We start from the raw sequence: 12,797 nt of genomic DNA on the forward strand, positions 1-12,797 counted from the left end.
AAGTTTAACTAATTGTACAGTGAGAACACATATATCCTAGATTCTGCAATTAACATTTTGCTATATATGCTTTACTAAACATCTCCTTCTGTTCATCACTCTATCATCCATCTATCAACTTTCTTGTTTTTCATGCATTTCAGAGTAAATGGGAGCAGTAAGTATACTTCACCCCAACCACTTCAGTCTGTGCATCATCACCTAGATTATCTGTTTTCGGTTCTTTTTGTTCTTAGGTAAAATTTACATATAGTGAAATCCACACATCTTAAGTGTACCATTTGATGACTTTTGACAAAGGTATCCACTTATGTAACCCAAACCCCTATTAAATATAGAACATTATCTCAATCCTGAAAATTCTTATACCTCTTTCCAGTCTACCCCTGTCCCATATCTCCCAAAGCAAACATTGTTCTCAATTTTTGGTTTTAGCCTTGCCCTAAAACTTAATTTTAACGGAGTCATACATTATACACTATTTTGTGTAAGGGTTCTTTCAGTCAGCAGAATGTTTTTGAGTTTCATTTATGCTATTTTATCATTTAGCTCATTCCTTTTTATTGTTGAATAGTATTCCATTGTATGAATATACCAGTCTCTTCATCCATTTTTTTACTGCTGGATACTTGAGCTGTTTCCAGTTTTTAGCTATTATGAATAGAACTGCTAAGAAAATTTTTGTGGACATATGTTTTCATTTCTCTTTGGTAAATACCTAGGAGTGGAATGCTGTTTCAGAGAGGGTAGGGATATGTTTAGTTTTATAGGAAACTAAACAGATGTTTTTCCAAAGCAAGTGTACCATTTTATAGCCCCACCAACAATGTGTGAGGGTTCTTTTTTTTTTTGCTGAGGAAGATTTGCCCTGAGCTAACACTTGTGCCAATCTTCCTCTATTTTGTACGTGGGTCACCGCCACAGCATGGGTGCTGACAAGTGGTGTAGGTCCACGCCCAGGAACCGAACCTGGGCTGCCAAAGCAGAGAATGCCAAACTTAACCACCAGGCCATGGGGCTGGCTCCGAGGGTTCTTTCATATCCAGTTCTTTCATATCCTTGCCAACATTTGGTGTTGTCAGTCACCAACATAAAATACAAGAATTTTATCTATCCTCATAGATGTGTAGTTGTAGTTCACTGTGGTTTTAATTTGCATTTTCCTAATGACTAATGATGTTGAGCATCTATTTATGTACATCTTATGTGCTTGTTTGCCATTCACAAATCTTCTTATCTGTCTCTTTACACCAGGGGCTGGCAAACTACAGCCCACAGGCCAAATCCAGCCCATGGTCTATTTTTGTAAGGCCCTTGAACTAGGAATGTGTTTTACAGTTTTAAAAGGTTGTTTTAAAAAATGCAACAGGTTATATGCAGCCTACCAAATCTAAATATTTTACAGAAAAAATTTGCTGACCCTGCTGTGTATTTAAAGTATTTAATTGTATAAAGCATATTGTTGGGTATTGATTTTTTACATCTATTCTGATAATCTCTGCCTTTTAGTTGGATTTTTTACTCCATTAACATTTGATGTAATTATCGATATGGTTGGTTCTGTGTCTATCATTTTATTATTTGATTTGTTTGTTCCCTCTGTTTTTGTTTCTTTGTTCCTCTTTTCCTATTTTCTTTTAATTATTTATGTATTTTTAGAATTCCATTTTAAGTCATCTATTGGTTTTTAGCTATACTTCTTTACATTATTTTTAGTGCTTGCTCTAGGGATTATAATCTATCTACTTAAATTTTCACCAACTGCTTAGAATTAATATTGTACCACTTGATATAAGATGTAGAAACCATTAGACTGAGAAAGTCCATTTAATACCCATTGTCTTTTATACTATCTTCATATGTATTAGGCTCATGTATTATAAATGCCACATGACAATGTTATAATATTTGCTTTAAATAATCATATATGTTTTAAAGGAATTAAGGGGGGAGACTCTTAATTTACCAAATATTTACCATTTATGACAGTCTTCTATCCTTCTTGAGGATCTGAGTCTCCCTCTAGAGTCATTTCCCCTCAGCCTGAAGAATTTTCTTTAGCATTTCTTGTAGTGTGGGTCTTCTGGTGATAGATTGTCTTAGTTTTATTTTACCTGAAAATTTCTGTATTTTGTTTTCATATTTGAAGGACATTTTTGCTGATTACAGAATTCTGTGTTGGTGATTGTTTTCTTTCAACGCTTTAAAAAGTTTTTCCATTGTCTTCTGGCCCCCACAGTTTCTGATGAAAAGTCATCTATAATTCAAATCATTCCATTATATGTTATGTGTCACTGCTTTCAAGATTTTCTCTTTAACTCTGGTTTTGAGGAGTTTGGCTCTGAAGTATGGTTTTCTTTGTATTTATTCTGCTTGGGTTTGGCTGAACTTCTTGAAGCTAAAAATTTATGTTTTTCATCAAATTTGGGAATTTTTTGGCCTTTATTTCTTCAAATATTTGTTCTGTCTCATTCTCTTTCACCTCCCCTTACCTTCTAGGACTCCAATTACATGTATGTTAAACTTTTTGATATTGCCTACAGATCTCTGAGGCTCTGTTCATGCAAAACAACAACAACAAAAAAACTCTCTCTGTACTTCAGATCGGATCATTTCTATTGATCTATCTTCAAGTTCACTGTCTCTTTGCTCTGTCATCTCTGTTCTGTCATTAAGCCCATTCAGTTATTTTTTTTTCCAGATATTTTGTACTTCTAGAATTTCCATTTGGTAGTGGTTCTTCCCCTCCTCCTCCCCTCCTCATTCTTCCTTCTTTCTTCTACCTCTTCCTTCCCCACCCTCTCCTTCTCCTCCTCCCCCTCCCCCTTCCCCTGAAGAAAGAGTAGGAGCTTTCTGGGCAAAGAAAAGGAGAAAAGCACCTTATATCCAGACTGGGCAGGGAGGGACTTTTGCCTAGATGGAATCACAATGATTATGGCTTTTTTTTGTGGAGGGGAGGGGATGTGAGCTGTCTGAGGTGAGTGGAATGTAGCATGTGGAAGGAGATCTGTTTGAAAAGCACTCCTTTATTTTTATGACAACCAATTCTTAAGTCATTTAATATAAATCTATTTGGGCACCTACCATATGCAATAAATTGGACTAAGCAGAAAAGGAACAGAACATAATCATTCCACATCTCCAACAAGAACAAACATCTATCAGTTATCCTGATTTGCTGTAGCTGCCTGGTGTGGAAGTGCTGAGCTGGGCATGGGGCAGGAAGCTACCCAGTCCTGCCCTGTGTAGGAGGAGTCTCTGCAGTGTTTACACACTTTCATCAAAGAATGAGATTCACTAAAGACTGAGGAACAAACAGGAAAATGCACCAAAGCTTAGCTATAACGTGGCCCAACACGGGGCAGCCTTTGGTTTGAAGCCAGTCAGCCTGGGGCCTGAGGGTTCAATTCCCAGGAATCCTGGCGGGCCTCGGAGGAGCAAGCTGCCAGGGGGCCTGCCCTGTGGCCGCCCTGTGAGCCCGCTGGCCCCAGGCAGGCTGGAGTCTGGGTGCCCAGCCCAGCCTTGAGCAGCTGGCTGTCATAAAGTGAGACTGGCTCAGACAGCCACTCAGATGGCCACACTGTTGGGAATCCGGTCTGGGGACATGTAGTAATATGGCAGCTTCTTGTTCTTGTTGCGCTCGGCGATCACACTGACAATGGCGTTGAGGTTCTTGCGGAATCGGGCCATGGCCTCCTTCACAGGCTTCTCGATGAAATGCTCCTCTGGGTACATGCCCAGGAACAGCTGAGGGCCCAAACACCAACAGACAGGCCTTGAGCATGCCTAGAGACCATCTCTTGGGAAGCGAGGGAAGGAGTATATGCTCATTTTCCCATCTCCACCCTCTGCTGCCTGCTGAGAGTGCCCTGGGAATGCTCCTGGGCTGGGGCCTTACAGATAAATGGGAAAAATGACTGCCCCACTGCAGGGTGGCTATAAGGACGTGTAATGGTGCAGGGGAATGTGGAGGTTGGTGGTGGTCCTGGCTGTAGGGGGCACGTGGTTGTGGAGTCCTGCTCGGCCCCATCCTACACAGTATCCTGCCTTCCCATCTGGGCTCCAGGTAACAGGGGCTCAGGGGCCAGTGCTGGCCTTCTCTCCAGCCCAGAACAGCCACGGCCAGGCCCTGGGTGGTGTGCTCATTTGCACACTCGCACAAATGTCTGCAAATTAAAACTAGACATATCTTTTAAAAAGCTGTTGGATTGTTAGAATCGGAAAGTTTCATACCCAGGGCTGGAAAGGGTGGGAGAAACATATGCTATTGATGGGATTTTTGGATGTAGCTTGTGGAGGGCAGTTCAGTTTCAACATTCTTTGACCAAGAAATTCCTCTACTAGGAATGTATCCTCTGGTCCTATTGAACACATATACAAAGATGTTAGTGAGGGACCAACACATTAGCAAAGGCCCTAAAGCAGCTTAAACACCCACTGAAATGCCCACGGGTCTGGGGCTGGTTGGACTGGCACAGTCATTCTGTGCAGCACTGACATAATGCCATGGGGTTGTGTCTACTGGGATACCCGCTTCGGGATTAGGTTAAACAAGATGTATGTGTATGGAATGCCTGGAAGGACACCCAGGAAACTCTTAGTCATTACCTCTGGGGTGTCAGGGAGGAACTCACATGAAACAGATTTGTCAATAGCTGGGGAGGGGTGGGTGTGCCCTTGTGGGAAATGTCACCAGTGGAACAGAGTCCCCTGTGCTCTCCTGCCCCACCCACCCTGAGCTCTGTCCAGGCTCAGGCCTGAGGACCTCCTGGGCCCCACCAGCCTTGGAAGTCAGGATTCCTGGCTGGCAAGTGTCTAGTCTGAGCCCGCATCACAAACCCCTGAGGTTGAGGAATGGGTTAAACCGGGGTGACCTGCCCGCCAGAGGAGGCAGAATCGCCTCTCGGCCTCACCTCATTTTCCTGGAACTGGCTCAGCGCCCACACTGCGCCCAGGTGCCAGCAGGAGCGGCCACGGTCCGGCAGCATGTCCACAATCTGCTCGACAGTGACGACACCCTTGGCTGTGGGCGGCGGGGCCCGCATGGTTGGGGGGGCATTGGGGATCCAGGAGCACCAGTCGTACTGTGGGGACAGCCACAGACACGTGGGGCCCCTCCTCAGCCAGCTGCCGCCCACTGCAGCCGGCCATGCCCGCACCTGCCCGACGGGGAGGGCAGCAGCCCAGGCCACCCGCGTCTCCTCCTTCTGTCCCCTCCTCCCGCCGCAGCAGGGCCCGGGCAGTCTGGCCACAGCCCCCTCTCCGCGGCCAAAGCCCTCGGCTCTGTGGGCAGAACTGTCCCGGGAACACCCAGTTCCTGGCCCTGAGGCTGCCAAGGTCCCCCCAGCACAACCCCCCAGGAAGACTAGGAAGAGGGTCGGACCCGGCCATCAGGAGCGGTCAAGGTGACCCTGGCAGTTTCCCGCCAGCAGGGCTCACCCTGGCCTTGCCCACCTGGCTGAAGTTCACGGCTGCGTGCTGGGCTGAGGCTGTGAAGATCACCACCGTCAGGTACTCACACAGCTGCTCCCGGGTCTTGATGGACTTGGGGAAGCCTGAGGCAGAGCCACGGGCTGGCTGAGGGCCCACCGCCAGGGAGGGACCCCTGACCAGCAGACACCCACTCCACCCCTACCTCGTCCCTGGGTTCCCCACACAAGTGCTGGAGGGCCTAGGTATCTGCAAGACACACTGGGAGGGGAGAGCAGCTTGGCCTAGTGTTCCGGATATTTCTGACCCAGCCTCTCAAGAGCCGCAGACAGCCTCTGAGATGTTCCCATGAGGCATACTGGTGGGCAGGGGTCCCTTGGGGGCTCCAGCTCCAGCCCCGGTGCTAAAGTGGAGGCCACAGGCCAGCGCTGCACAGGGAAAGTCAGAGGTCCAGGGAAGAGCAGAAGAGGCCGGGAGGAGAATTGGGCCAGGCCCTACCTGAGGCCTTCCTGCCCCGCATGCCGTACACATACACGTCCCTCACGAAGTCCTGCAGCTCCTGGTCCTCCACCACCACCTGGTCGCTCTCGTAGTAGATGCCCACCACCTCGGCCGTGAACCTGGCTCAGGAGGACGGGCCCAGCTGGGAGTGGCTGATCCAGCCAGGGTCTGCAGAGCCGAGCCCTGGGCCCCAGGGCAGGGCCCCATTGGTGACCCTGTTGCTTACTCTTTAATGTCCATATTCAAGTCACACACCCACCTCCCCCCACAAACCCCCCTTCCTCCATCAGTGCCCTGACAACGCAGCCAGGCCCCTGGCCACTGCGTCAGCTATCTAGGCATTGGGCCTGGTCCATCAATGCCCACGTCCACTCCTCCAGGACCTCTGCTCCTGCTGCGCAGAGCACGTCCCACAGCCCACGTGCACTCACGTCTTGATGGCCTCCCACACCAGGAGCCCGTCGTCTCGGTAGAAGTAATAGGGAATGTCCTCTGTGCTGTCCATGCCCCGGGCCTTGATAGCCTCAGGGAAGCACAGGGAGGGGTAGGTCAGGTCCTGCATGGCCTTCTGCACCATCTGCACGTGCCCACCGCCCCCTGTGGCATTGGCCTTGAGTGAGAGGGGAAAGAGTGCTATGAGCTGAAGCTGGCTCCTCCTCTCCAGCCTTCTAGCCCCAGAGCTTACTATGAGAACCTGTGAGCGGCAGTGGGGTCACCGCCAGGCATGCAGAGGGGCAAACCTATGTCCTGTGAGGCAGGCTAGGAGGGAAGGTTAACTCAGAGAATGCCAAGGGCGGCCCAATGAGGAGGTTACAGGGAGGAGCCTCTGCCCCATCTAATGCAAGGGGCTGAAGTGGAGGGCTCTATGCAGAGACTGGGGGCAGCTGCAGGAGGGAGGGGCGAGCTCCCAACCCGAGGAACACAGCAGGGACAGCTGGCAGTGTGGGGCCTGGGCGGGGGCAGCCCTCGGGCCTGCTCTAGTTCTGAGCACAGGCTGCCCAGGGTCCAAGCACTGCTCTTGGTGACCTGATCTTTGGGCTGAAGACAGGGGCAGATGCCAGCCCCCAGGACCCACACAACTCCGCTGAGGGCCTGTTGTGTGCTTAGGTGAGGGCTGGAGAGATGCTCAAGGAGGGACCCTGGTCCTCATCCCAGCAGCTGAGAGGCAGACACACATGCTCGCAGGCATGCACGGGCACATGCCGTGCACGGCTGGCAGTCAGGACACAGAATCTTAAAGGAAGGACTTGGGTGCTGGGGTGCCAGACACTGGTCCATGGTGGTTGCTGGACCCAAGCAGGACCAATCAGAGGTGCTCCCTAGTACTTTCTATTTGGATGGGAGATGATGGTCACTGGGAGGAACATGAGTCTGGAGCTTGCTGTGACGAGGTCCCGTCCCCCTCCCATGGGGGAAAGCGTGTCTGCAGAGCCTGTCTGGGAGAATGAGGCCAACATGGTTTAAAGCAAGGCTGGGAACCAGTGTGCTTGTACCCTGGGCACATTATCTGAGTCCCTGGTCTGTTTTGGTCTGAGGCGCCCTCACTCCTGTTATGTCCAGGCAGATGAAAGAATACATTTCCTTCCCAGCTGCATCTGGTTTCAGTTGGGTTTTTTCGTTTGCAACCCAAATAGCGGCTCAACCTTCGTGATCATCTGGCAGCTCACTAATGGGAGGTGGGGAAGCAGCAAGGTCAAGGGTGAGGACTGCTGTGAGGACCAGGCGTGGTAAGGCTACAGAGCGGTCAAAACGGGTGGGGTGCTGTCTGAGAGAGTATGAGGAGGGGGCAGGGACCTGAGGCCCTGCTGAGGGGAAGTGGGCTAGGAGTACTGAGGGCCTGGAAGGGCAGAGGGTGGGAGGCTATGCTCAGAGTGATGGGCAGCAGAGTAGGAGAGGAGATGCAGGTCCCTAGTGTGTAACAGGTGAGGAGTGGGTGCCAGGAGGCAGGGTAAACACCCACATGCCAGAGGGTGGGGCAGGGGAGGGGCGGGAGGAGGTGACAGGGAGTCAAAGGGGAGGAGGAAGAACTGTTGGTGAGCAGCAGGCAATGCTCAGAAGCGGAGAGCTCGCCCAGGGGCTGGGTGGGAGGGGCCAGACACTGGCCAGAGAACCTGGGGAGTCTTCACACTGAGCACCTCCAGCATCCCGCCCTTCCCAGGCCTCCATCCCTGCGGCGCCAGGGGCCTGGTCTCCTGAGAGGAAACCTGGACCTCAGGTTGCGGGGGGAGGCCACTGAGGTTCTGAGAAGTGGGTGCCTGCCGGGCTGTGCTCTTCCCTGCACGGAGAGGGCGGGAGGCACCCACCTTGTCAAAGAGGCCATACTCGCAGATGAGCTGCTCGCGCGCCTTGGTGTTGATAGCGATGGTGAACCGCACGTGTGCCACCAGGAGCTGGGTGGAGCAGGAGAAGACCTCAGAGAAGGCCCGGGCAGGGCCTCCTGGCCAGGTCTGAACCTCCTGAGGTGCCCCAGGGACCCTCAACACCCCCACCCCGGCCCAGCGTGGAGGGGCGATGCTAGGGCTCCGGGAGGAAGCGAAGGTGGGTGTGCTGACCTCCAATGCTGTGTAGTTGCTGGAGGCCTGGGGGAGCGGCTTGGATGCTTAGCCATAAGGATAATGATAAAAATGATATAGTCTAGGCTTGTCTAGAGCTTGACCATGTGCTAGGCTCTGTTTTAACCTCTCTGAATTTATTAACTACTCTAATCTTGACAGCAATCCTATAAGGCAGGTGTACTATTTGATCTCTGTTTTACAGATGAAGAAACTGAGGCACATAAAGGTATTTTTCGCCTACGGTCACCCCAGCAGCCAGTGCCTGTAGGATTCGGGAAGAGAGGATGGCAGTGATCGTGGTGGCTGCCACCTGGGATCAGACAAGGGTCACACTGAACTCATTCGCCTCTTCAAACTTGTCAGGCCCAGGCCCTGCGTCCTGAGGAAGCAACAGGCTCCGAGCTGCTTTCTCCTCAGGGGTATTACAGCCCCTGAGCATCTCTCCAGGGGTTCCTCTCTGCTGGCCACTCCCCGTGAGGATGTCAGTGCCCCTTTTCCCTCCCTTCTCTCCCCTCCCCATATCCGGATGTCCTCCCTCACCAGGTGGGGCAGCAGCTTGCTGTACCTTGAAAATGGGGTGCACGGCAGGCAGCTGGCGGTACATGGCGATGCCAAACACCTCAGACACCAGGTGTGTGCGCAGAAGGTGGGTGATGGTCTGGTGGACGTGGAAGTCACTGGAGCGCACCCAGATTTTGGCCAGAAGCCAGTCATATTTTGCATCCGAAGGGAGAAAAATGGGGTTCTCCTCTCCTGGGACTTGGTTGAGCTGATACATTGGAGAAAGAAAATACATTGCAATATTTTGTTCCAGACTATAGCTATAGGAGAGCCTGGCCTCTCAGGAAATTCCAGAAGAATCCAAACTTCTTAAACAGCGACTCATGAATCATGAGAGGATCATGGAGGAGGGGAGAGGGTCCAAGGTTTGTGTTTCTCATTCCAGCTACATCACGACTACCTGTGGGACCCTGGACAACTTTCTAAGCCTCTCTGAGCTTCAGATTCACCACCTGGAATAAGGGGAAGATAGTTCCTCCCCTCACAGAGTGCTTCAGGGAAGTGAATATGAGAGCATGGAGTACCAGCACGGAGTGAGCACCGTTAGGTGCGTAGGGTTGTTGCTGAGGTCTCCCATCCCCGCCCCATCTTCCCTCCTGCCTTCGGTGCCTTGCTCCCTCCCTGCTGGTTTCCACCCACTTCTCTCACTGCTGCTTTTGGTCTCCAGCACTTTCCCTCCCTCTGCTCTTCCCTTAAATGCTGCTGTTCCCCAGGCTCTGCCTTGGTGCTCTTGACTTCCCTTCTTGCCCTAGTTTTGCTCCGCCAGTTCCCAGGGCTCCAGGGCCCTCAGGATGCAGTGTCCCAGGTCACTGTCCCTTGGCCCAGACCTGCAGCCAGGTGCCTCCTCAGTAGAGGCCAGGCTTGTCTTCCCCTTTCCAGTTTCAACTCAACACTGGACACTTTTTTCTAAAATGCAAATCATGTCAAATCAATCCCCTCTTTAAAAACGCTCAGTCACCTCTTAATACCAGAAAATAAAGCCCCCACGCTCCGTGATCTGGATGCTGACAGTGAATCCCTACGTTGACCCTCCCTGCCCACCAAGCCCCTGGTCCCTCACTTGGCCCATGACAACAGCCACTCGCATTCATGGCGCCGGCACAGCTTCAGGACCCACAGCGTGATGGCACATGAGCCTGCAAGGTAGGTGCTGTCATCATCCCAGCTTTCAGAGGAGGCCACAGAGCCTTGGAGGGTGAACATTTAAGGATGAGACCAGGTGCGTAGGGTTGTTGCTGAGGTCTCCCATCCCCGCCCCATCTTCCCTCCTGCCTTCGGTGCCTTGCTCCCTCCCTGCTGGTTTCCACCCACTTCTCTCACTGCTGCTTTTGGTCTCCAGCACTTTCCAGACCAATTGTCCAGACCAGAGAAGAGTGGAACTGCGGGTGAGGGCTGGGGCTGGGCTGGGCGTTAGGCTCCCTTGAGACCAGTGTAGCCGGAGCAGAGTGATCAAGGACACAAGAGCTACAAGGAGGGGCCAGACCCAGTGGGCTCCTCAAGGTCAGGCTGAGTGTTCCAGAAGGTAATTTCCCTGTCTCTCCCTCGAAAACAGTGCCGTCCAGTAGAAATATAATGCAAGCCATACACAGAATTTTAAATTTTTAGGTAGCCACAGTAATAAGAGTAAAAAGAAACAGGTGAATTTTACGTTAACATATAATTTTATTTTACCCAGTATATCCAAAATATTATCATTTCACCATGAAAATAATGTAAAATTATTGAGATATTTTACACTCTTTTTTTTCTCTTTACGGGTCTTTGAAGTCAGATGTGTATTTTGCACTACAGCCCACCTCAGTTTGGACTAACCGCATCTCAAGTGTTCTAGAGCCACGAGTGGCCAGTGGCTCCAGCACTAGCGGAGCTGCTCTAGACAGCCAGCCCCAGTGTGCTCACTCAGGGTGGACCAGTGCAGGGAGGAGGGGAGAGCAGGGTTTGACTTTCACAATATTCTCGTTATTTGTTTATTAATGCAATTAGTTGTCAACCTTTAAATATCAGATAATTTCACATAAAAATTTGGATTACTAGCTTTTCCTGAAAACTTAGGTCTGTGAACTCTGCACCCATATTCTCATAGAAATACACTCCTTCCCTCCAGGCCCAGCTCTCAGGCTCCCCACTACCCCGCCCCTCCCACTGTCCCCACCTTTCCCAATACCCTACCCCTCCGACCACCCTACCCCTTCCACCATCCCCACCCCTCCCAATACCCTACCCCTCCCACTGCCCTTCCTCTCCTCATCTCCCGTGCTTCACTCATTTGCACTAACTGCCTAGCTCCACATCTTGTGCCTCCCAGAGCACATGGGATGCCTGCCGCCCTCTGGGACATGCTCTGCTGCGTGCTAGGGGCTCTACTTGTACTATCTCATTTAATCCTTACCATCACCCTGCAAAGCAGGTTCCTTGCCATTCCCAATTTACAGAGGGGGAAACTGAGGCTCAGAGAGGTTAAGCAGCTCTCCCAAGTCACACAGTGGGTAGAGCTGAGCTGGTATAGGACCCAGTGCTCTGCCCATTCCCCAGCAGCATCCTGGGCCTTTCTCTCGACTCCCACTGCCTAGTCCAGACGCTCACTTGCTCTCTGCCTTGAACTCTTACACAGGCCTCACAGGCCACTCCAATTTGGGCCCCCCCTTCTACCCATCCTTCACATCCTCCCCACTCCTGTCCAGGCTCTTAGTGACACCATGAAACTCCAGAACGTGCCCTGAACAGCTTTGTGTTCTTGTTTTTTCAATTTGTTTTTTGGGTAAGGAAGTAGCTTTTAGTTTTTGATTAGAAAATAATATGTACTTATTGTAAAAAAAAAAATTCCAGTCATTACGGAAGATCATAAGAAAGAAAACATCATTTCATAATCCAGCTTCTTTTCACATGTGCATATTATCTGTTTGATTTTCCTTAGATTGAACAGTATTGTAATGAATGTCTGTCTCTTCCTTCTTTTGCTAACTTGTGTCCCAACCAGTCCATCCCAATGTTCCCAACCCAGTGACCTGTGTCCTTCTGCACTTCCCCATGCCCACACGAGTATCTGGTCACGTCCTTGCATTCGGTTTACATGGAAGAGATCATATAATCTCTCCCCTGTATCTTGCTTTCTGCTTTAACTCATTGTGGAAAGCCCTCCAGGTCAGCTGGGATAGACCTAATTCATTTGCTTTAAAGGTAGCATCACGTTTCATGTTCGGACACGAAGGCTTCATTCAATCAATCCTCTACTGCCTTCAGACTGGCTTCAGGTTTGCTTTCCCCACCACAAACACCGCTGCACAGCCATCCTCGCCCGTGCGTATTTGTGCTTTCATCTCTCCCGACTGGGCACCAGGGAGCCTGCTGAGCCGCAGGGATGCCGATGTGCTACGTGAGTAGACGGCGCCCTACTGCCCGGCTCCTTCAGCTGGGATGCACCGCTTCAGCGGTACTGGTTGTCAGAACACTTAAACGGTAAAGTCATGGCTGGGAGCCCCCAAGTGTCCTTCCTATCGCACTGGCCACGCCAGCCCCGCCCCCAGGACCCTCCAACCACCCACTCTGCAATCCCGAACCTCCAGAGGCACACCTGGTGTGGCAGGTGCTGTGGGACCTGCTCAGGTGCAGGCCCAGGTACTGATGGCCCGGTCCGCCCAGTTACGAGAGTGTGCACATACCCCACACCATGACAGCTGCAACAACTCAGGCTGGCGCGTGGGGGCGCCGTCCTTGCTGGAGGTTGGGTGTTACCACTTTTTTTCCTCCAAC

The 12,797-nt window shown here is 51.1% G+C and overlaps 1 protein-coding gene across 5 annotated transcripts in view; it reads right to left on the bottom strand.

Moving 5' to 3' along the window:
* Window positions 1-3,006: 3,006 nt before the first annotated feature.
* ALOX5 (arachidonate 5-lipoxygenase) overlaps window positions 3,007-12,797 on the bottom strand; it is a 57,713-nt gene continuing 47,922 nt past the window's right edge. For 4 of the 5 annotated variants that reach the window (XM_058542889.1, XM_058542888.1, XM_058542892.1 and 1 more), the window contains 7 exons: window positions 9,052-9,255; window positions 8,235-8,321; window positions 6,363-6,541; window positions 5,929-6,050; window positions 5,455-5,555; window positions 4,914-5,084; window positions 3,007-3,747 (listed from right to left, as the gene is read on the bottom strand). In XM_058542889.1, the coding sequence (XP_058398872.1) occupies window positions 3,568-3,747; window positions 4,914-5,084; window positions 5,455-5,555; window positions 5,929-6,050; window positions 6,363-6,541; window positions 8,235-8,321; window positions 9,052-9,255 (1,044 nt within the window). In that variant the 3' untranslated portion in view covers window positions 3,007-3,567. Of the gene's footprint in view, window positions 3,748-4,233; window positions 4,362-4,913; window positions 5,085-5,454; window positions 5,556-5,928; window positions 6,051-6,362; window positions 6,542-8,234; window positions 8,322-9,051; window positions 9,256-12,797 lie in introns of all 5 variants that reach the window. The other variant, XR_009220411.1, reaches the window with a different exon arrangement.

The sequence above is a fragment of the Diceros bicornis genome, chromosome 6 (assembly GCF_020826845.1).
Source record: "Diceros bicornis minor isolate mBicDic1 chromosome 6, mDicBic1.mat.cur, whole genome shotgun sequence".
Lineage (NCBI taxonomy): Eukaryota > Metazoa > Chordata > Mammalia > Perissodactyla > Rhinocerotidae > Diceros > Diceros bicornis.